The sequence below is a fragment of the Pongo abelii genome, chromosome 5 (assembly GCF_028885655.2).
Source record: "Pongo abelii isolate AG06213 chromosome 5, NHGRI_mPonAbe1-v2.0_pri, whole genome shotgun sequence".
Lineage (NCBI taxonomy): Eukaryota > Metazoa > Chordata > Mammalia > Primates > Hominidae > Pongo > Pongo abelii.
The window spans coordinates 120455812-120477332 of NC_071990.2; the positions used below are offsets into that span (position 1 = coordinate 120455812).

The following is a 21521-nucleotide window of genomic DNA, read 5'->3' on the forward strand; positions in this document are numbered from 1 at the left end:
TAGTTTGTGCTATTTCTGACATCAAAGCTTCTAGCCTCTGTGTCCTGGTGTTGAACATATGTTAGATCCTTAGTAAAGGTTATTTGATTACCCAAACACTGTATATGCAAAATTATGTGCAATGTAAAGTTTCTTAATGGGAAATGTTTCCTTGTCAAGATCCTGCAGGTGTGGTATGGAAATGCTGTTAGGATCAAATATTTTTATTTGCAACTGAAGGCACTCACCCCTTAGATATACAAAAGCCTACTAAAAAGGAGAAAAATATAACAAATGAGTAGATATATTAAAAGACTTTATTCACAATAGAGAAATTTTACAAATATAATTTTTAAAAATTATGTGTCAATCTATTGTTTCCCATAACATTGGAGATTTATATATAAAGTTGAAAATGACAGAATGGATTTATGTAAAAATAAAAAACAATCAATGTATACAATGTGTAGCTCATATGAAAACCTCATGACAAGTCATTGAGTTCTGTAAACTGCCATACAACTTACATGTGTAATATTAACTGCACAAAGTATATCAAGACATTGAAGAAACACAAAATTAAGTGCTATTTTAACTGTTCATCTTTCAGTATGTGAATACGTATATAAATTTAACTGCACAGTTTTGTTGAAAATAAGTTTCAACAATAAGACTTCAGTTGTTAAAATTAACCCAAAATATAACTTTAATTAAATTACATCACTACAATATTAATCTCTTATCTTGTTTACATTTTTGGTGTTTTGGGACTTTTGTTAAAAAAAAATCCAAGCTCTAGAATTACAAAAACTTCATTGTTGCCACTGAGAGAGCAACATATAGTACAGCTTCTTGTCTATTCACACCAGGACACCAAAGTACCTCACAGTGCAGTGTGTACACACACCTGATTTTAATACTCTATCTGCTGCAGAAATACTTATCAGCTTTCAAATCAAAGTGAAAAGAAAATGAGTTTTAATTTAATGGCAAATTCAAGGACATTTATACAAACATTATATTCTTAATACATACGGCCCAATTTTGGCAATAATTTTTAATATTTTGCCTTAAAGTCCTGGGAACAAAGGGCTCTTGCTATCCATTCATTTCATTAGGTGAACTGAAGATATGAGTGGGAGAAGTTATTCTGGATCACAGAGACACATTAGCATGGAAATAATGATGTATGGGTATGGAAGAGTCTTTTTCATTTACTAATTTTACTAATTTATTCTTTGACATACACCAATGTATGATATTGAAAAACAGAAAGCAGGTCATAAAGATGGTCCTGTCTGATAAAGGAAATCTTTTAAAACACTTTCAAAAGCTAAAATAACTAAAACTATTAAGCCTATTGATACCTAAGAAAATAATTGTCTTCAATAATATTAGGTGGAACCATATGAAACTGCTGACAGTTTTTAAACTACAAATGCAGCAATTTCATATGCTTCTGCCTAATCCATGGGGTTGTACTGATCTTTCTGACCATTCTCAGCTGAAAATTCACATGGTCAAAGTCTTTGCACTTCAGTATATGCATCGTATTAGCCCTTTCATGGAAGTATATCTACATAAATATATATGTATATATAGTGGGCCAATGTAAGCAAACACAAGGTATCACCAAATCTATTCTTGAGAAAACCACTCCTATTTCAAACTTAATGTTTAAAATAATCATATATTGATTTTGATCTACTCCAGGACTGTGGGGGATAGGGAGTGGCCATTTCTTTATATTTCTTCTAAGTTGTGATCTCTATGTTGACTATAACCATACTAAATATGCTATATTCTTATTTGGCCTAAAATTTATTAGATTTTCCTTGATTGATCATGAATAAGTAAAATTGGCAAAGCTTCTTTCAAAGTCAAATCCTGCTTTCACAAACTGAAAGGAAATAATTTACTACATTTGAGATAGAGCCTTTTTCAAAGCTGAGAAATCTGAACCAAATAGAATGCTTTATTTTCCAAAGAAAAAAAATCAAGATGAAATACAAACAAATGAACTAAAAGCCATATGAAATACCCTCTCTTTAGACAGACACAATTTCTTCATATATTCAGTTAAACCCAAAAGCTAATCCTTTAGTTGTACTATTGTTTTTAGATAGCTCTGCTATCTGTGATAGCAGAGCTCTGCAAAATTTGAGAGCTCACCTCTCTGTGTAGTAGGGAATGGAAGAAATTAACCAGTATATAATCCAGAAATGACACAGGGCATTTAAAGTAAAATTAAAGGACACAATTACAAAATAGAAAACACTAATATAATTAACCAACAAAAATATACTGCAGTTCCGATGAAATGAGGTCAACATGACATGATCCTTTTGGAATGACTTTCTAATTTGTGTGAGTGAAGTATTTTAGAAGACATTCTATCAAATAATGATAGACCTGCATAAGGAGGCTGTCACAGTTAGAAAATCTGTCTCTGGTGGACAGACAAACCAGATTAACATGAAATTGAAAAGGAAAAAGCTTTTTTATACTTATTATTATGGCTTTTTGCAACATGGCAAAACATTACAGCTTAAAGCAGACATCATCTCCTCTTAGAGGAGGAAAAAGTTTTGCAGTCAAATCAAATTATAATTAAGAGGTCATCGCTATACCATTCTATTCAGTTTAATAAAAACGATATTACACCTTCATGAACTCCAGAGATAATAGGTTAAAAACATAAACTTTTGTTTTTGTTTTTACAAAACAGTGGTGGATACACTGGCTGAATTAATAAAGGATATGATAAGGAATTTAGGTCCACCTATACCTATGATAATAAACATAAAAGACTGCAAAACAATTTAAGAACTTAATCACAGACCTACTAATCAAAGTTCATCATGTGCCTGATTACCAGAAAAGGAATTATTAAGGTATACAGTGAAGGGAATGGAGCAGAATAAAATATGTCTTTTTATTCCTCTCTGATTTCAACTTCCTTTTTATCTTTAGGGAGGATAGGGAGAAGATGTGCCTCGCTATTGAAGATCCAATGCTCCAGTGGAAGAAGATCATCGTCAGAAAATATTAGATACAAATATCTGGTGAGAGAAACATAAGTATATGAGGCCCAAGAGACTAGGCAGGCAGTGAAACCACAAACACACAACAAAAACCACATCAATGTCTCCATTCATCTTACCAAGAAACATGGACAAGAGTCAAATATATCAAAACCCTGAGAGGTTATACTCATTAACATGGGGTAAAGAAGCTACTCAGTGCTTTGGTGTTAGCAGTACCAAGTCACTGAACCTAGTTATTGAGAATACGCCTGCAATTATAGCCATGCCTGATATTCTGAATCAGTCATACTTGATATTACTTGAATGTGTTCATGATAAAGACATCTACAAAGATCTGTCCAGGTACCTTAGCCACATGGTTTTAGAATAATTTTCACCTACTTCAATGTCTCTGCCAGGAAGAAACTCTGCTGCACATCATCATAACTCTCATGAAGAAGGTAAACATCCCTTAGGCCTGAATAGCCTCCATTCACTCTGCAATGGTTTTCCAAGGCCTAAATTACAAAGAGGAGGGAAAAAAAATAGTCACATTTCAGTAAACTGATTGTCACTAATTTTTACTATTAGATTGTCAAGTTCAGATAAAACTTTTTATTATTTTTTTGAGACAGGGCCTCACTCTGTTGCCTGGGCGGAGTACAGTGGCACCATCATGGCTCACTGCAGCCTCTACCTCTTGGGCTTAGGTGATTCTCCTGCCTCAGCCTCCCAAGTAGCTGGGACCACAGGCATTCGCCACCATGCCTGGCTAATTTTTTGTATTTTTTATAGAGATAGGGTTTTGCCATGTTGCCCATGGTTGTCTCAAACTCCTGGGCTCAAGCGATCTGCTTGCCTCGGCCTCCCAAAGAGTTGGGATTACAGGCACGAGCCACTGTGCCCAGCCAAAATTTATTTTTTACAAATTGGATTCAAATTAAATGAAAGTTTGTTATAGAGTTTTAGGTAAAAAATATGAAAACCATAAACTAAATGTAAATTAAAAATGAAGTCATAGAACATATGGACTGTGTATCTTACCTAATTTGAAACACTTCTGCCTTTAGTTTTGGAAAAATTTTTCACTGACTTTTACCAATTCCCCCTATGGTCTAGAGCAGGGTTTAGCAAAGTATGGACTATAGGCTAAATCCAGTCCACTGTTTATTTTTGTAAATAAACTTTTATTAAACCACAGCCATGTTGTTTAAATATTGTCTGTGGCTGTTTTTGTACTACAATGACAGAGCTAAGTAGATGCAAAAGAGACTGGCTGGCTGTCCCCCAAGCCTGATATTGTCTGGCCCTTAACAGAAAGAGTTTGCTGACGCCTAGAGTTTGGAGAGACTGCTAATGTCAACTGGAATCATAAACCACTGGTTGAGAAACCGTACTGGAACAAAATCAGCTGCTTCTATAATCAGAATATCTGAGTTTTTGAAAATTGATTGTAGGGTACTAATCAGTGATATTGGTAACAGAGCTAAAAGAAGAAAATGAAAGACAGTGAGAGATATGTGGCTGGGATCTATTCCTCAAATACAGGTTTTTTTTTTTTTTTCAGTCTAGTATGGAAGAAGATGGGATGACTCCACTGACAACTCTCTAGAGAGAAATGATCCTACATTTCTGTAGCTGGCTGAATTTAATGAATATTTGGAAAACAGATGGGTTGGGCAGTGTGAGGATGAACATTTAAGTAACAACCTAAACCAACCTGCCTTCCACTTTGTTGGTTACCACTAAGATGGCTGCTGTTTGTGTTTTCTTTTCCCCTTTCAGAGCTTACTTTCTTTCTTTTGTTTCAATTTTTCTTTAACCTTTTTCCAGCTTTACCGATGTATGACAAATACAAATAGCATATACTGGAAGGTGTACAGTGTGATGTTTTGATATACACTTCTTCTGTGGATATACACCATCTTCTGTGGTGGATATACATCATCTTCTGATGTGGATATACATCATCTTCTGTGGATATACACCAAGAATTAGGATTGCTGGATCATATGGTAGCTCTATTTTTAATTTTTTGAGAAACCTCCATACTGTTTTCCATAATGGCTATATCAATTTTCATTGCCACCAACAGTGTACAAAGGTTCCCTTTATTCTGCATCCTCGCTAAGACTGATCATCTCTTGAATTTTTGATAATAGCCATTTAAAAAGGTATGAGGTGATATCTCACTGTGGTTCTAATTTGCATTTCCCTGATGATTTGTGATGTTGAGCATCTTTTCACTACTGGCCATCTGTACGTCTTCTTTGGAAAAATGTCTCTTCAGGTCCTTTGCCTATTTTGAAATCAGGTTGTTTTTCTGCTACTGAATTGTAAGTTTCTTATATATTTTGGATATTAACCCCTTATCAGATATATGGTTTGCACACATTTTTGTTGCATTTTTAGTTGATTGTTTCCTTTGCTGTAAGGAAACTTTTTAGTTTGATGTAGTTTCATGTGTTTATGTTTGCTTTTGTTGCCTGTGTTTTTGGGTCAAATCCAAAAAATCATTGCCAAGCTCAATGTCAAGGAGCTTTTCCCCCATTGTTTTCTCCTAGGAGTTTTATTGTTTCAGGTCTTACATTTAAGTCTTTAATTCATTTTGAGTTTTTTTTTTGTGCTGTTTATATTTTGAAATTACATTTGCTGCTCTGCTAGTTACCAGGCATATTCATCTCTAGGAAAGTTATTTTCTGCTCATCACATCCTACTAATTCTATTAATTATATGGTCAAATAAAAATTTCCATTGTACAAAAATTGCCATCTGCAATCTGGTTCTAATTTATTGACTACAGACAAAAACAATAAAGTTTAAGACTAAAACCCTAATATATTTTATAGTGAAATAAAGAAAATATAAACAAGATATACTTACTCTTAGTTTCTCATGTCATTTTTCACTTACGTTTTAGTTTTCCCCTGTGGATCATGATTCTGTCCCTCTTTTTTTTTTTACATGTATAATTGTACCCCATTTTTCTCCCATTTAATCCAACTACCAAGAAGATAGAAAGCATAGACTTTGCCTTATTGGTTGAGAAAAACCTTCTCTGGCTAGAAAGGATTTTGGAGGAAAATAAGGCTCTAAGAATGTAGAGCCCAGAAAAGAGGTGAGGGAAAGTAAATACCAGCCACGGATTCTCATGAGCAGAGATGTTGCACTGAGAGCTCAGCTCCTATCTGCAGATACTGATAATGAGGTTATTGATTTTTCACATCAGGGCTGGAGGACAGAAGGGAGAGAGCAGAGAGACTATGAGGAGAAGCATTTAATTACCTGGTGAAAGAAAATCTGACCAGCAGGCCACATGAATAAAGAAAATAAAGAAAATGCCTCATGATTTCGTACTTTTAAAAAGCCCTGAAGAAAATAAGACCGATCAACTTAAAAACAGATGCTTCGATTAAATTCTAAGTTCCAGACAGTGCGTCAAATGGAGGATGAGTGTGAAGAAAGAAACTTTCAACTCCTATTATTTTTTCTTTCCTCCTTTTTTTTGACAAAGAGTCAAATACCAGATATGCAGAGTAAGCCAAAAATTATTGGTTAAAAAAAGGAAAAAAATCAGAATTTAGAAAAAATGGGTAAGCTTTTTATGGGAAACCCCATTTCCGGATATTTCTTTAAACAGATTTTAATCCCAAAACCTTTTCTCAGTTGTTCCCTTGAGGTTTTTTGGTGATGAGCTAATGAGAGGGCCAGCCATGATAAACAGCCACTCCTCCTCTCCATGGAAACTGCTCTAAGCTCCTTCTTTTGTTAGAGGAGTTGCTTTTGGGGTGGACAATGCCTAATCACCTTTCTTTCTAGTCACCCTCTCATTCTTGTTCCCCACAAGTCCTCTTGTGGTAAGCTATAGTATTCAAGAACACAGCCAAAAATTTTGAGTAGTGGGCCAAGTTCCAGCTTGAGACCCCCCTTATCAGTGGCCCCAGAGGCTCCATGTCCCAGGCAGCATCTTCCTTCTCAACATGGGGCTGTACATGAGAATAAAACAAAATGAAGAAATGCTTAGACAATAACAAGGACTTCAAAGGTTTAGAGAGGCCCAGCCACTTTGTTTTTGAAGTTTTTGGTAAATTAAAAAAAAAAATTTTTTTTTTTTTTTAAAGGAAAAGCACCAAAGAACTGCCCCTCTCCCCTTACGCAAAAGTCTAGATTTTAAGACTTTAGGAATGTGAAGCTGGGGACAAATAGCTTTCCTGGGTCCTTACAAGAGCCCTGATTCTATCAGCATCTCAACAGTGGAAGTTGTCACGTGTTTGTATGACTAAGTCTAACCAGATCATCATTGTACTACAATCTGTTCTTGGGACTCTCAGCCTCTAGGCATAGGGACCACCTTGGTTTTGAGTAAATGCTTCTATTATTAGTGATCCTATGTGACTGGGATGTGCTAATAGCAGAGAACAGGATATGAGAATGTTTATAGTGATTGGAGCTCTAAACAAAGGATGAAGGGTAGGTAAGAAAATAGCAAGCATCATGAGTTAAACCCTAAGTCAGAGGACAGAAGAGTATTCTTCTTGCCTACCAGATATATAACTGGCTGATCCGTGGAGTAAGGCTGTCTGCTTGAGTGCCGTCTGAACTCAAGGATAGAACACAGAGAATCAGGCACCTTGAACAAATCAAAGAGGGTTTGGAAACAGGATGAAGCCTGAGGAGGCAGGAGTAGGATGGAGGAAAAGAAGTCACTTTCTGAGAGTTGAAATGTCTGAGTGGAAAAGGTTAGGTTTAGAAGAGCAAAGAAAAATGTCTGTGCAAAAAAACAAAACCAAAAAACCTGAAACTACCAAAAAAACCCCCTAAAGCCAAAAGAAAATCCCAAATCCCTACGTAAGGCTTTACCCTTTACCATAGATCAGCTAAGACATTATATAATCTATGTGAATATATACATACAATATTCTGATAAAGCTCATGCTGTAAGCTATCAGATGTTTAAATGGAAGGAATTTGTCAGTTTCTCATGTTTTTTTTTTTTTTTTTGTTAATTTTCGAGAGTCTCGCTCTGTTGCTCAGGCTGGCGTACAGTGGTGTGATCTTAGCTCAAAATAACCTTGAACTCCTGGGCTCAAGTGATCCTCCCTCCTCAGCCTCCTGAGTAGCTAGGGACTATAGGAGTGTGCCAGCATGACGGGCTAATTTTTAAATTTTGTAAAGACAGGGTGATGACTTGTTGCCCAGGCTGATCTCAAACTGCTATCCTCGAGCCATCCTCCCACCTTGGCCTCCCAACATGCTGGGATTACAGGCTTGAGCCACGCCTGGCCTTCATGACATTTTTGAGAAAAAGCAAAAGAAATTATCAGTTAAATATTATTTCTGTCAGGCAGACTCACAAGTGCTTGAACAACTGTGATTAATGGAGTGCTGTTAACCCACAAAAGAACTCTCTAGTGTTGTACTGCTGGATTATATACCTTTTCACATCTTATTTGACATTATTATTAGAAATTTAATTAACACACAGAAAGCAGGTTTCTCAAGTGTATCAGTGAAAGAAGGCTGGGAAGGGAGTGCTTTGTTAGAAGATAGGAAGACGATTTACAAATACTTTACAAACTGAAAGTATGGGTGAAAAAGTACAGTGCAAAGGAGATGTGACTCAACGGTAGCAAATGGAGAAGCTAACATTGACCATAATTTCAATATACGCCAGTTTTTTTTTTTTTATTTTTTTGGAGACAGAGTCTCGCTCTGCCCCCCAGGTTGGAGTGCAGTGGCGCAATCTCGGATCATTGCAAGCTCCGCCTCCTGGGCTCACACCATTCTCCTGCCTCAGCCTCCCAAGTAGCTGGGACTACAGGCGCCCGCCACCACGCCCAGTTAATTTTTTTTTTGTATTTTTAGTAGAGATGGGGTTTCACTGTGTTAGCCAGGATGGTCTCGATTTCCTGACCTCATGATCCACCCTCTTTGGCCTCCCAGTTTTTTTTTTTTTTTTAATATAAATCTACTAAAAGAACAAGTTGGACCATAAGCTGTGAAAAAATCACACTGCGAAGAGAGGAAGAGAGGTTTTTGAGACACACTGTTCAGCCCTAAAAGACCACAGCTGGAAACCAGGTCAGGAGAAGAAAATCAAGGGAAATGATGGATGAGGAAAGGAAGAGATGGCAGAACCTACTGTCTTCAGATAATTGAGGAGCTGAAATGTAGAAGGGAGATTTTTTCCCTCTGGTACCCCCAGAGCACAGAATATTGTAAATTGTGGCTTCAAAATAAATAACTTTCTAATACCTTCAATATTACCAATTGGAATGAGTTACTTTATTAGGTGATACATTCCCCTTTGCTAGAAAGTCGTTGGGTTGATGAGGAAAGCTATCTTGCAAAGATATGGAGGGGAGTCTTGTCTTTAAGTGGAAAGCTGGATGAGGTGATTTTTAAGACCCCCTATGTTTCAGTTTGCGTTCCCTTAAAAATAAAGCATGAGACAAGGGTTGGACGCAGGCTGCAGGAAGTCTATCAGGGAGGTGACATCAGGAAGCGGGCAAGTGGGAAGAGCAAAACAGGGACAGAAGAGCCAATGAATCATATTAAGTTACAACTGTGTGCAACAAGGCTCACTCCTGCTAGAAACCCTCTGAAGAACCATGTAGCATGCATTCCAGAATGATTCTTGAAGGAAAGAAGACTGGGATAGTTATCCACCAACTCCAAAACCTCCTTGGTTGACAGCCATTAACTCCCTAGAACTTCCCAGACCACAGCCAGCTGGCTAGGGAAAAGCTCTTCCACCTTCTTTTCCTGACATGGTTTCCAGCTGTGGTCTCAAGTATGCATCAGAACAGCCAAGTGCTGGAGGTGCTGGAGGTGGGAACTGCCAGCATATGCAGGGCTGCTGCTGAAACACAGGAGGCCACGGGGGCGGGCGTAACACCAGGGGAAAAACGTGCGGCCATGCCTTCGAAGTCCCAGTTTTTCTGGTTTAAAAAATGCAAGACCCTACAGCACTCCTGGCTCACCACTATAGCTCAGGTTCTAGCAGAGGTTACTGGGGGCATCCCCAAAATTGAGACCTCAGTGTTGTGACACAGGGAAACGATTTGACATCATATATTATGTTAAAGAGCTGACAAGAAATAAAAATCATAACACATAAACCAACCTTATGATCCCATAAACAACCAACCCCCTGAAGAACACAGCAAACCAAAGCATCCTGTCTACCTGGCAATACGAATTTGCTTACTTCCCATTTTTGATCCCTTCTCGGCCATACATTTTGCACATTCTAACATATAAAATGGATGTCATAATTTAATTGGCAGTGTTATTTTTCTTAGTGGTATATAAAATAATGATGCGTCTTACTAATTATGGTGTTTTAGATTTGATGGAATACATTTTTCCTGATATTCTCAACTTAAACTGATATTCAATTCATTTGCTGGCCAATTGAAGACCAAAACAATTCCCTATCACCAAAGTTTAGAAAAGCTTCAATTTTAACATTTTTTCCAGAGGAAAAAAACAGAAATGTAAAGAAATTACAATGACTGCTGATTAAACGTAATAAAGCTGCCCCCTCAAAGAGGCCTAGAGAATTGCTGTTATTTAAAATGACCGATGATTAATGATAAGACACATACTAAATGAAGAGGATAATAAGCAAGATTCACCGATGGCTTCCTAAGATATTAGTTAAATTTTACCAAAGGCAATATTTATTTTAGATTTCCTGAGAGAAGTCATTCCTCATGGACAGTTTTTAAAGATAGCTAACTTTCTAACAAAGAGTGCTAGAGAATGAGAGTGTAATTAAAGCATTTGCTTGTTCTTATCCCCTGAATTCCCTCCCACTCCTTGAGGAATAATAACTCTTACAATTAGACAGACAATGTTAGATGCATATCCTGCAGGGTGCCTCCTCAGGCATTCAGCACACAAAGCATTCACTAGATTAGTTTAGGAAGGAGGTATACCATCCTCGGCAGGAAGAGACCCAAGAGGTGACAGACAATTAAAACAACACACTGGGCAGATGGAAAGCTTACAGATATTCCAAGAAACCTGAGACTGGTAAAGGAATATCCTTATACAAAGTAATTCTTCTCTAAGTGCTTTCTAAAAGTTAGATCTAAGTGGCTATTTACTCTAAGTAAAAGCATATACTAGCATTTTAAAGCCCAAAGACAGAAAAAAACATGAAGTGGTTTATTGAAATAGACAGAGGTGAATATCCCCAAGCTGCCAAACACCCTTAGGTGGAATTAAGAGATCATCATTTTTGTATTAATGGGAACTTAATTTTAGACTATGCCTTTCTAGTTATCTCCTTCAATATCTAAGTCTGTCAGTAGGTAGATCTATATCAATGTTATACAAAACAAAGCTGAAGCCAGGGATATAAAATGACTTCAGTGAAAATACACAGTCCTGGGTGGAAAAAATCCTGGTCGAAGCATTAAAAATTATAGAAAAGTTGATAAGCCTGATTTATGATCACTGAACATTTTTTACTATGGAATCTATCTATAAGAAACATGCAAATTAAAACATCACCTCTACGGCTTCCCAGGCCCATTTCCTATACTTTGGATCATGAGTCAGTCTCCACATATACATGTAAGTCTCCATAACTTCTGGCCGTAAGATGTAGTATTTTTCATTTTGTCTTGTAGCGATGGCTTCAACACCACCATCAAATCTGAAAGCTTCTGGTCCCAGTTTCATAACTAAAGGACATGGAATGAATGAATAAGGGTTATTTTCCTGGACAGTGCTTACAGTGAATAACTTAAATGAAACTAGAAAGTACAGTCATCCCTCAGTATCTATGAGGGATTGGTTCTAGGACCCTCCGAGGATAACAAAATCCATGGATCCTTGAGTCCCTTATATAAAATGGCAAAGTATTTGCATACAACCTAGGTACATCCTCCCATATACTTTAAATCACCTCCAGTTTACTTATACTACTTAATACAGTGTAAATTTTATGTAACTAGGTGTTATACTTATTGTTTAGGGAATAAAGATAAGAACAAAAACTCTATAAATGTTCACTACAGACAGGACCATCCATTTTTTGGGAACATTTCTGATCTGCAGTTGTGGAACCCAGGGATACAAAGGTCTGACTGTACTTTAACAACACTGAAGAGAAATGTCAAAGTAGTCATTTTAAAAAAGAGTTATAAACATCATGTAATATATAATATTCATATACTTAAAAAATTTAGTCATTGAAAAGAGTCCATTTTAGAAAATATTAACAATTTATTTTTTTCATTTAACCCCCATTTACTGAGCACCCACCAGGCAGATACAAGGCACCATGAAATACCATTTGAGTTAGCCAGAAACTAAGTGGTTGACAATCTTAAGTAATTTTGCAACAAAAGGCCAGTTATTTACACTTTGTGTTTCAAATTCCTATTTTATAAGAAGGGAGCGGGATTCATGATCTATTTCATGGGGGACATGGAGAAGATTAATAATGGTTAATAAAATGCTAAGTTTCTCTTTGCAGGGAGATAGAGACCCTTGCCCAATGTTATTGGGAAAAGCAGAAGTCAGTAAATTAGGCTGGCTTTAACTCTTTATGGCCTGGATTTTTGTTTCTTGGTAAACTAAGGGTAGATATTTTTAGGAAGAAAAGCATTGCCTTTTAAAATAAAATATACATTCCTTTAAGACATTAATCACGATCATCAAGCTTCATAGGCAGAGTGGATAGTCTTTTGAGGGCAGCAATGACAAAACTGCATGAAATCAAAGCATGTGGGAATAGAGTGTAAATGAAGAATAACATGTACTCACATGTTCGATTATATGATTCATGACAAGTACGGGCAATTTCAGCCCCGAGTTCAAGGTAGTGTTGGGCCATGCCTTTGGGAGCTGCATCAGCCCCGAGTGCGAACATGCCCCCCGCAAAGCAGGTCAGGTGGCCCATCTTGTGCTCCAGGAGGCCCCCTTTCCACTCTGCGATATAAGTTAGTCCGCTGCTAGACTTGCGGATCAAATGAGTCTCGATAGCCTGTGAAAAACACTTATTTTTTAACATTTTGTAATCTCTTCTCAAATTTATACTAAAAATATGCCCAACATTTAAAAAAAAAGAATAGAACACACCTGACAATCAGAGTTTGGTGTTAAAAATCCATTCAACCTGAAATTACATGCTATTGCTTTCTGTATTCCTCCTCTAGTTTATGCCTTATTTGTTTGATTAGTCAGAATTAACAATGCTGCGCCAGCACATTTAGTTTTGCTTGGTTCTGTGACCAAACATTGTATTCCTCATATTCAAAAAACTTTCCCCTTCCCAAAGACAGGCCACTGTGCAGCAGTAATAGTTGGTTCGGTACATTTTCATTTCCATAAGTGGTGAAATAACACAAAGCCCAGGCCCTAAGGTGGATGAAGAACACAGCATATTTGTGCATGAGATCCACGATGGTGGCAGAACTCTTCCTTTCACTTCCGTAGGCTTGGAGGGATAACGAAATAGAGTGGCAAGGAGGAGGTGTTCTGGGGCCAGAAGACTTGGCTTCAAATTCCAGCTCTCACACTATCTCTAATTTGTGGGAGTGAACAATTTGCTTATTATATCCCTAAATCTCAGCATCCTAATCCATAAATGGGAACAATAGGATCTCCTGATATGACTCTGCCACATTTTGTTTATAAAGCAGTCACTAATGCAAGTGGCACTTGATAAAATTCATTTATAATTATCATTTACATCTCCAATGTGGTGACACTTGAATCAAGTTCCTCTCTAACACTTCTATTAAAAAGCACACTATTATATAATGAATAAATGTATATATTTTAAAAATCAGAATAAAAATCTTTAAATTTGGGAGAAATGATAATGTTTACAAAAATGATTTATAAAACATCTTTTATTTCTATCCCAGGTCTGTTGATATTCTCTTAAACTAGACAGGTAAGTAAAATATGCCTTATATTTTAAAAAGCAAAAATAAAGTGTGTTTGGCATTGCTAATCTCCAATTACTCTAACAGAAAATGTTCTCCCCGCTGCCCCACAATTACTTCATGGAAGGAAAAAGGACATGACGGTGTCTATACATCTGTATACTGCTATCGAGAGAGAGGGATTTGTTAAGAAGCACATTTGGGAATAATAGACACAGAAAAAAACTTGTGATAGAGAAGAATGAATGAAAATGAACACACAGGAAGCTAAAACCTTTCCTACCTTTATTAGAAATAAACGAATGAAACCAAGATGGTAAGAAATAAATGAACATATTACTGTGCTCATTAACTGTGGTTAAGCTAATGTTATTGATGGTTTAGTTATTACATTAATATTTCATTCATATTTTATGCAACTGAACATCTTAGCTATTTATACTTCTCATAACACAAATTGCAATAAAGTCCTTCAAGCAGATACCTGTTCATCACCTAAGAAATTATTCTTTCTACATGGCAAGAGTAATAGCTTTTGAGGATGAATTAGAGAAACATTATTACTCTGTTATGGATCCTAAATAAAGTACGGTATTATTTCTGGCATGATTTGGACCAAGTTGCTACCTCTTAATAAAAACTACAATGAAATTCCAAGACCTTCAAAGCAATAATTTTGTGTGGCAATGGGAAAAGATAAATAAATACAAAGAAGGATAGTCTTCAGTAGATCTGAAAAAACTGTGTCAAGGATACAGATAATTGATTAGAAAAAAGAGTACTATATATTTTGTGATTTAATCCCTCTATAATTGATTTAAAAAATTGATGAAGCCTTCAGAATCGTAAGTATCTGATATGTCATCGGCCCAGGTATCATTTGCCACTGTGAGTTCCTAGTGTAGTCTCCAGAAAGGGCCATGATAGCCAGTTGAAAGCTCAAAATATTTTGTTATTAAAATAATCAAATAAAACATATCACTCTGGGATTAAATGCTTCCCAAAATCTACTTGAAGCTACAACAGAGTAGCCGTATCTTCAGTGATCAACTGTCCAGAACAACAGTGTACAGCATCCTCCCCTTGGTTACAATAATCTTCTAAAGTACAACTTAGCAGAAATAAACTTTGCTGTATAAGACAATGCTACTTCTCAAAACAGAAATTTAGTTGTTCTAGCTTTGCTTTCTAAGTTGAAAATATACAATGGATTGAACATTAGCTTTTACTACTAAGAGAAGCAGGAAACACTTTGACTTCATTTGTTCTTAATGGATTTTCCTGTCAATGATTTGTCTAAATACAATATACTAAAAGTTGTATGGGTACGGTTTTAGGAATTAGGAAGAAAATATTTCAAATAATATTTTAAAGCTGTCTTTTTTTGAACATCAAGATCTTAGAGGGCCAATTTAAGATTAGAATAATTAAAATGTCTGCCAGTATGGTAATTAGAGGATGACAGAATGGAAACTATAAAATACGGAGAACTCCCCAGGTTAAAATCTGAAACCTCATAGCAATGAGGAAAAATAAACCTAAAAGAGGCCATGTGGATCATATCCTAGTTTGCTTTTGATGTTAATCACGTGCCTTTATAAAGGCTGTGCCAAATGTAGGCCAATGTTCTCACTATGGCGCTTCTGGTTCCTACATGTGAAGTAGTGAAGACTTGTAAAGGAAACCAATGTCATACTCAGTGTAGTTAACCAGAACAAAGCAAGCTGCATTTATATTTAAATAAACAAGTACGCCTATGTCAAAATAACCCAGACCTCTTGTTGGAAAGACCAATTTTATAATGGCTACATCTTTGGGATTACAAATTTCCATTTTTTTCCTATGAATTAACACTTTATTAAAAAATTTCTAAGCTGTCAAGAAAATTTTTCTGAGGACTGAGCCACTGTTTTACAACACTACTTGAGAAGCCTTGATAATAATATTAAAAGAATATATGTATTACCACATAAAATACTTAATCGCAAAAGCACCTGATTCCACTAAAAAATTTTGTTCCTGAGGAGTACAAATATTTTAGATAAAGTAATTTTCTTTCTAACTTTATTTACTTTCTAACTTTATTTTCGGTTTTGATTGAGGCTTAACTGGAGGTGTTTCTTAGTTTACTTTTATACTGGCCTCCTCCTAGAGACTTTAAGTAGTTTCTAACTTACCTTACTAACTTACTGCTTGCAAATTAGTAAATGAAGATTTAAATGTAGAATGGAAATTCTTACAAATAAATCCACAGTGGATGAGTTAAAAGGAACAGGTGCTGATATAGACAAACTTTAATCTTAATTTTGGTTCGACATGTAATCTCTCTGAGGTACAGCAACTTTATCTGTAAAACTGGGTAATATCTCAAGTACTGTGAGAGAGAAAAAAACCCAACTCCACCATTTCATTTAAAGGAGCTACCTAACACACAGCTTAGCACATGGTAGGCAATTCAACATTCAACTGTTGCCTCTTACTTCTCCACTGTAAAGAATCTTTAATACTACTAATGATCTTCCCTGAAATATGAGTTTGTTCAGATTTTTATGTGTGGATTTCCTTAGAGTACTGTCCATATATCTCTGGGGACAAGTTTACTTCACATGGAGGTAGCCATTGGGACTGTCTGTCTTCTCAGGCAATTTTAACTTAGGCAATTGTCAGAATACAGATTCAGGATTTCCCCCTGCATAATTTAAATTGTGGTCCTAAGGAGAGAATTCATATTTATCAAAGAATACGACTTTTTCAGATATGTGACTCTTAACTGAGGTTTAAACCATGCAAAAACTTTAACTGCCCTATTAGAAATAAACATCAAATATGATTACCATTATTACGATGATATTAGCAGATATCGAATTCTACCTAATTGGAAATATTTTGTAACTCACTCATGTAGTATACCACGTATTCATTAAAACTTGATTAATATACAAATTATAAGTTAGGGCTGAGTGGCAAAGATGATTTAAATATTGGGTTACCTGAACAGCATCAAAATACATCTTCTTAGCTTCCAGATCTGTCTTGTCAGACATTAACCAGGCCTTCAGCAAATATTCATAGAAGCTGTCTCCAAGTCCTCCAACTGATACATGATCTGGAAAGAGAGGGAAATGAATTTTAGAGTGATTCAGCTTTTAATTCAGATAATGCAGCAAAATCACATTAGCAACTAGGATGCAACCCTATGTCAACTGCAAGTCACTGTTACATTTAAATTCCAACAAATCTCTTATTTTCAGAAAGATATTCTGAAATGAGCAGATGGGCTATTAACTAATGTAACATACTCTAAATAATTACCAGAGTAGTTTTGTAAACATGGAAGATAAAAGATATGTAATTACCCCTAATTCTAAAAATCTGGTTCTCTAGTGAAAAACACCCAACTAAAACGTTCACAGTATATATTTAAATACATTTTTATTTGCTTTAGTTCTGAATAATATAAAATTCTGGCAAAGCTATGAGTATTAGCAAATCGTTTTTAGCAAGTGGTTTGTAATAAATAAAACAAGAAGCTCCTCAGGTTCTTGCCATTATTATTATTTCTAAACTCACTCTGTCACCCAGGCTGGAGTGCAGAGGCACGATGATAGCTCACTATAACCTCGAACTCCCGAGCTCAAGTGATCCTCCTGCTTCAGCCTCCCAAGTGGCTGGGACTACAGGCACGCATCACCATGCCAGGCTCATTTTTAAATTTTTTGTAGAGATGGCATCTTGCTATGTTGCCTCAGCTGATATACAACTCCTGGCCTCAAGCGATCCTCCCACCTGGGCCTCTCACAGAAGAGGGATTACAGGCATGAACCACTGTGCTCAGCCTATTATTATTTGATAAATTTTCTAGTGCTATGAATCTGAAGGGTCAAATACCTATGAGACAGGGGCAGTCAGAAAGAATATGGGGCAGAAGAAGTTTTTCCTCCTAATACTCCATTCCTACAGTCCACCTTCACTGCCATTTATCATGCCAGATCCACTACGTGTATTATCAACAATCTCACAACTGTAGGATAGGTATCTTCATTTTTTTTCTTTTTTTTTTTTTGAGACGGAGTCTTGTTCTGTCACCAGGCTGGAGTGCAATGGTGCGATCTTGGCTCACGGCAACCTCCGCCTCCCAGGTTCAAGCGATTCTCCTGCCTCAGCCTCCCGAGTAGCTGGGATTACAGGAGCCCGCCACCACACCTGGCTAATTTTTGTATTTTTAGTAGAGATGGGGTTTCACCATATTGGCCAGGCTGGTTTTGAACTCCTGACCTCATGATCTGCCTGCCTCAGCCTCCCAAAAGTGCTGGGATTACAGACATGAGCCACTGCGCCTGGCCCAGAGTTCTAATGACAGTGCCCCTTCAATCTATTCCCCACATTAATGTCAGAGTAGCCCTCTTAATACATGAATGTGATCACCCTTTACTCGAAGCCTTTCAATCCTGTGTGTTTGGTGCCATGCAAGATCTCAATCTTCTCTATGCCATTCAGTCTTGCTCCACTTGCTCTCTGCTCACTTGCTATACAGCCCTTCTTTTGGCTTCTCAAAAACATCAGGTTCCATCTCATCTCAGGCAGGGCTTCTATAGGCCTTGTTCTCTCTGCCTGAAATGGACCCTAGGACCCCCTTCCCCTTCTTTAGTAGTTCTTACTCATACTTCGTATCTGGGATCAAATGGCACTTCCTCAAAGGAGTGTTCTCTGACAATGCCACTAGGGTCCTTTGTCACACACTTTTTGGTAGCACACACTTATCACCTGCAATTTCATAACGTGGTAACATTTTTTTCTGTCTCCTCCACAAGATCATGAACCAAGAGGGCAGAGACCAGACCTATTATGTTTCCCCGTCCACCCCAGCCCCTGGAAAGTGTCTTGCACATGGTAGGTACTCAACAAATAATTGACAAACAAAGCAAAATTCTTCTATGTCAACCTTAATAAAGGGCTGTAATTACTCAAGCTAAAGAGCCATGTTTTAAAGTAGTTAAGTATGTGATTTTCTTATTGCAGAAAGTGTAGAATTGTAGTTTAAATTTTAGTGTAAAAATATATTTAAAAAATTCTAAGTCTGATTCTTGAAGTGACCTTTACAGTTTCCTAAATCAACACAGAAACCTCTGACATTTACAAACTAAATAGACTAAGTACAAACTCATCAATAATAAGCCCTGTTGTTATCAACATGATTGTAGGAGACACATGCAAGTGATGCGTGGAAAAGCAAATCATGGTTTGGCATTGTCAAAACAACACTGACTCGATGAAGTGATAGGAAACGATGGCCAGGATCCAGACGTGTCATTTGGAGTTAAAGCAATGAGAGCTGAAAACCAATGGCCAGAAGCAGCTTGATGTTTTCCTCTCCCTGGGTTATGATTTTCTAATAGATGGAAGAAGCAAGTTTGGGCAGTTGGGGATTTTTTTAAAAAAAGAAAAAAGTGTTACATAAGAATACATTTGTTTTAATTAATTTTGGTAAGTGCTAGTTTTCTATTTTTAAAATTTCTATTATAAAAATTTCACATTTGAAAAAAAAAACACAAGACAAAGGAACGTAGAAGAGAAACAGCTCTTCTCATTAATTTAGCATGTCACTCACTAAGCTTCCTTCAGGCCTGGATGGCTGTTTGTCAACACAGTCCTGTGTAAACATCTTAGCGGATGTCGGGGAGAGCAGGCCTGATTTTATCAGTAGGAAAGGATCAACCTACTTCTAGAAATAACATAATATGGTATTTTTATGTCCAACTGCTCTAAAGGTGAGGTGTACTGTAGTCAGTCAAATATTACGCTCTTCCCTGAAGGAGTAATTTATTCTTTTCTTCATAAGAATAGGTCCCATAAAAGGATTTCTAATATCTAAAAAAGAGAAAAACCAAGTAGCAAAAGAATCAAGACAAAGAAGAATTAAAATACTCAATATCTCCCTTTTAAAATTTTTGTTGACTTCATCTGAATTTCTGTCTTTGAAACAATCCCCCAATGATGCTAGTGACACTACACATAGCTAGCTAGACTAGATATAGATAGATGGATGGCTGTTACAGAAATCAAAGGATGATAAATACTCTGTGTACAGACAGGAAACCCTGCCATCTGGCCTCAATAGTAACAAGATCAGTTCATATTATCAGTGACCAGGACCGGATACTGCCTTTCAGCCACAACTGAGGAGCAGGAGCAACTGCTAAAAGAGAACAAGCAGAACAACCATTAAAAGCAGAGGCAGGTCCAGCGTGGTGTCTCACGCCTGTAATCCCAGAACACTGGGAGGCCCGGGAGGGTGGATTACCTGAGGTCAGGAGTTTGAGACCAGCCTGGCCAACATGGTGAAAACTCATCTCTACTAAAAATACAAAAGTTACCCTGGTGTAGGGGCGGGCACCTGTAATCCCAGCTACTTGGGAGGCTGATGCAGAAGAATCGCTTGAACCTGGCAGGTGGAGGGAGCTGAGACTGCACCACTGCACACTAGCCTGAGTGACAAAGTAAGAATCCGTCTCCAAAAAAGAAAAAAAAAAAAAAGATAAGGGGCAAAAAGATAGATCAGATACAGAGCACATATGTATTCACAAAATTCAAGTAAGTAAACACCTACTAGGTGCAAGATACTGTGTACTGGCTTAGTAAATATGACTAAGACATGGTTACTACCCGCAAAAGCTTTGGATCCTTAGGAAGATGCATATGGATGTGAATCATCAGGAAAAGGTTTGTGATAGGAAAGCACCCAAAGCACTGGGGCAGGGGAAGAATAGAGGAAAAGTGGATGCTAATAAATCCCAACCGGAGCACTGAAGAGGGGATCCTGGAAGAAATGGCAATTGAGCTGAGTCTTGAGAGGTGGGAGGGCTAAGGAAATGGCACAAGCAAAGACTTGAACATGGCCAAGCAGGCCTCGATTGAAGAATAAAAAAATAAGTGTGTTTTCCTCTGGCTAGAACACAGAAGGGGGGTTGGGGCAGGAGAGAGAGCTAAGACTCATTGATCCTGTTTTGTTTTTTGTTTTTTTTTTCCATCAGGAAATTGGCCCATAAGGAATCTAAATATAAAGGGCTCTTTGTACTTAGGAAACATGGCCAAATACATAGCATACAGGTGACCCAGAAGGTGAAGCAGAGATGTTCCAGTACAACTGTCTCCTTCTGTCCCCCTTCATAGCAGCTTCTAACTCCTAAAGCATAGCAGGGAAACAGTAAATCAAGGAGACTTTTCTTCAGCTTTTGAAATGTGTGGTGAGGAATACTCCAAAAATGCTTGTGCTTTTAGAGAATCACATCCTGTCACCTTATACTTAGAAATATATTCAAGGGCCGGGCGCGTGGCTCACGCCTGTAATTCCAGCACTTTGGGAGGCCAAGGTGGGCAGATCACCTGAGGTCAGGAGTTCGAGACCAGCCTGGCCAACATGGTGAAACCCCCATCTCTACTAAAAATACAAAAATTAGCTGGGTGTGGTGGTACACGCCTGTAGTCCCAGCTACTTGGGAGGCTGAGGCAGGAGAATTGCTTGAGCATGGGACAGGGAGGTTGCAGTGAGCTGAGACTGTGCCACTGCACTCCAGCCTGGGTGACAGAGCGAGACTCCATCTCAAAC

At 37.3% G+C, this 21521-nt stretch overlaps 1 protein-coding gene across 1 annotated transcript in view; it reads right to left on the minus strand.

The window, feature by feature from the left end:
* Nucleotides 1-278: 278 nt before the first annotated feature.
* The window catches only part of MAN1A1 (mannosidase alpha class 1A member 1), a 183631-nt gene continuing 162388 nt past the window's right edge, over nucleotides 279-21521 (minus strand). The window contains exons 9-13 of the mRNA XM_002817302.5: nucleotides 16906-17021; nucleotides 12789-13008; nucleotides 11529-11701; nucleotides 3408-3523; nucleotides 279-3041 (exon numbers count right to left, since the gene is read on the minus strand). Coding sequence (XP_002817348.1) covers nucleotides 2915-3041; nucleotides 3408-3523; nucleotides 11529-11701; nucleotides 12789-13008; nucleotides 16906-17021 — 752 coding nt within the window. The 3' untranslated portion in view covers nucleotides 279-2914. The remainder of the gene's footprint in view (nucleotides 3042-3407; nucleotides 3524-11528; nucleotides 11702-12788; nucleotides 13009-16905; nucleotides 17022-21521) is intronic.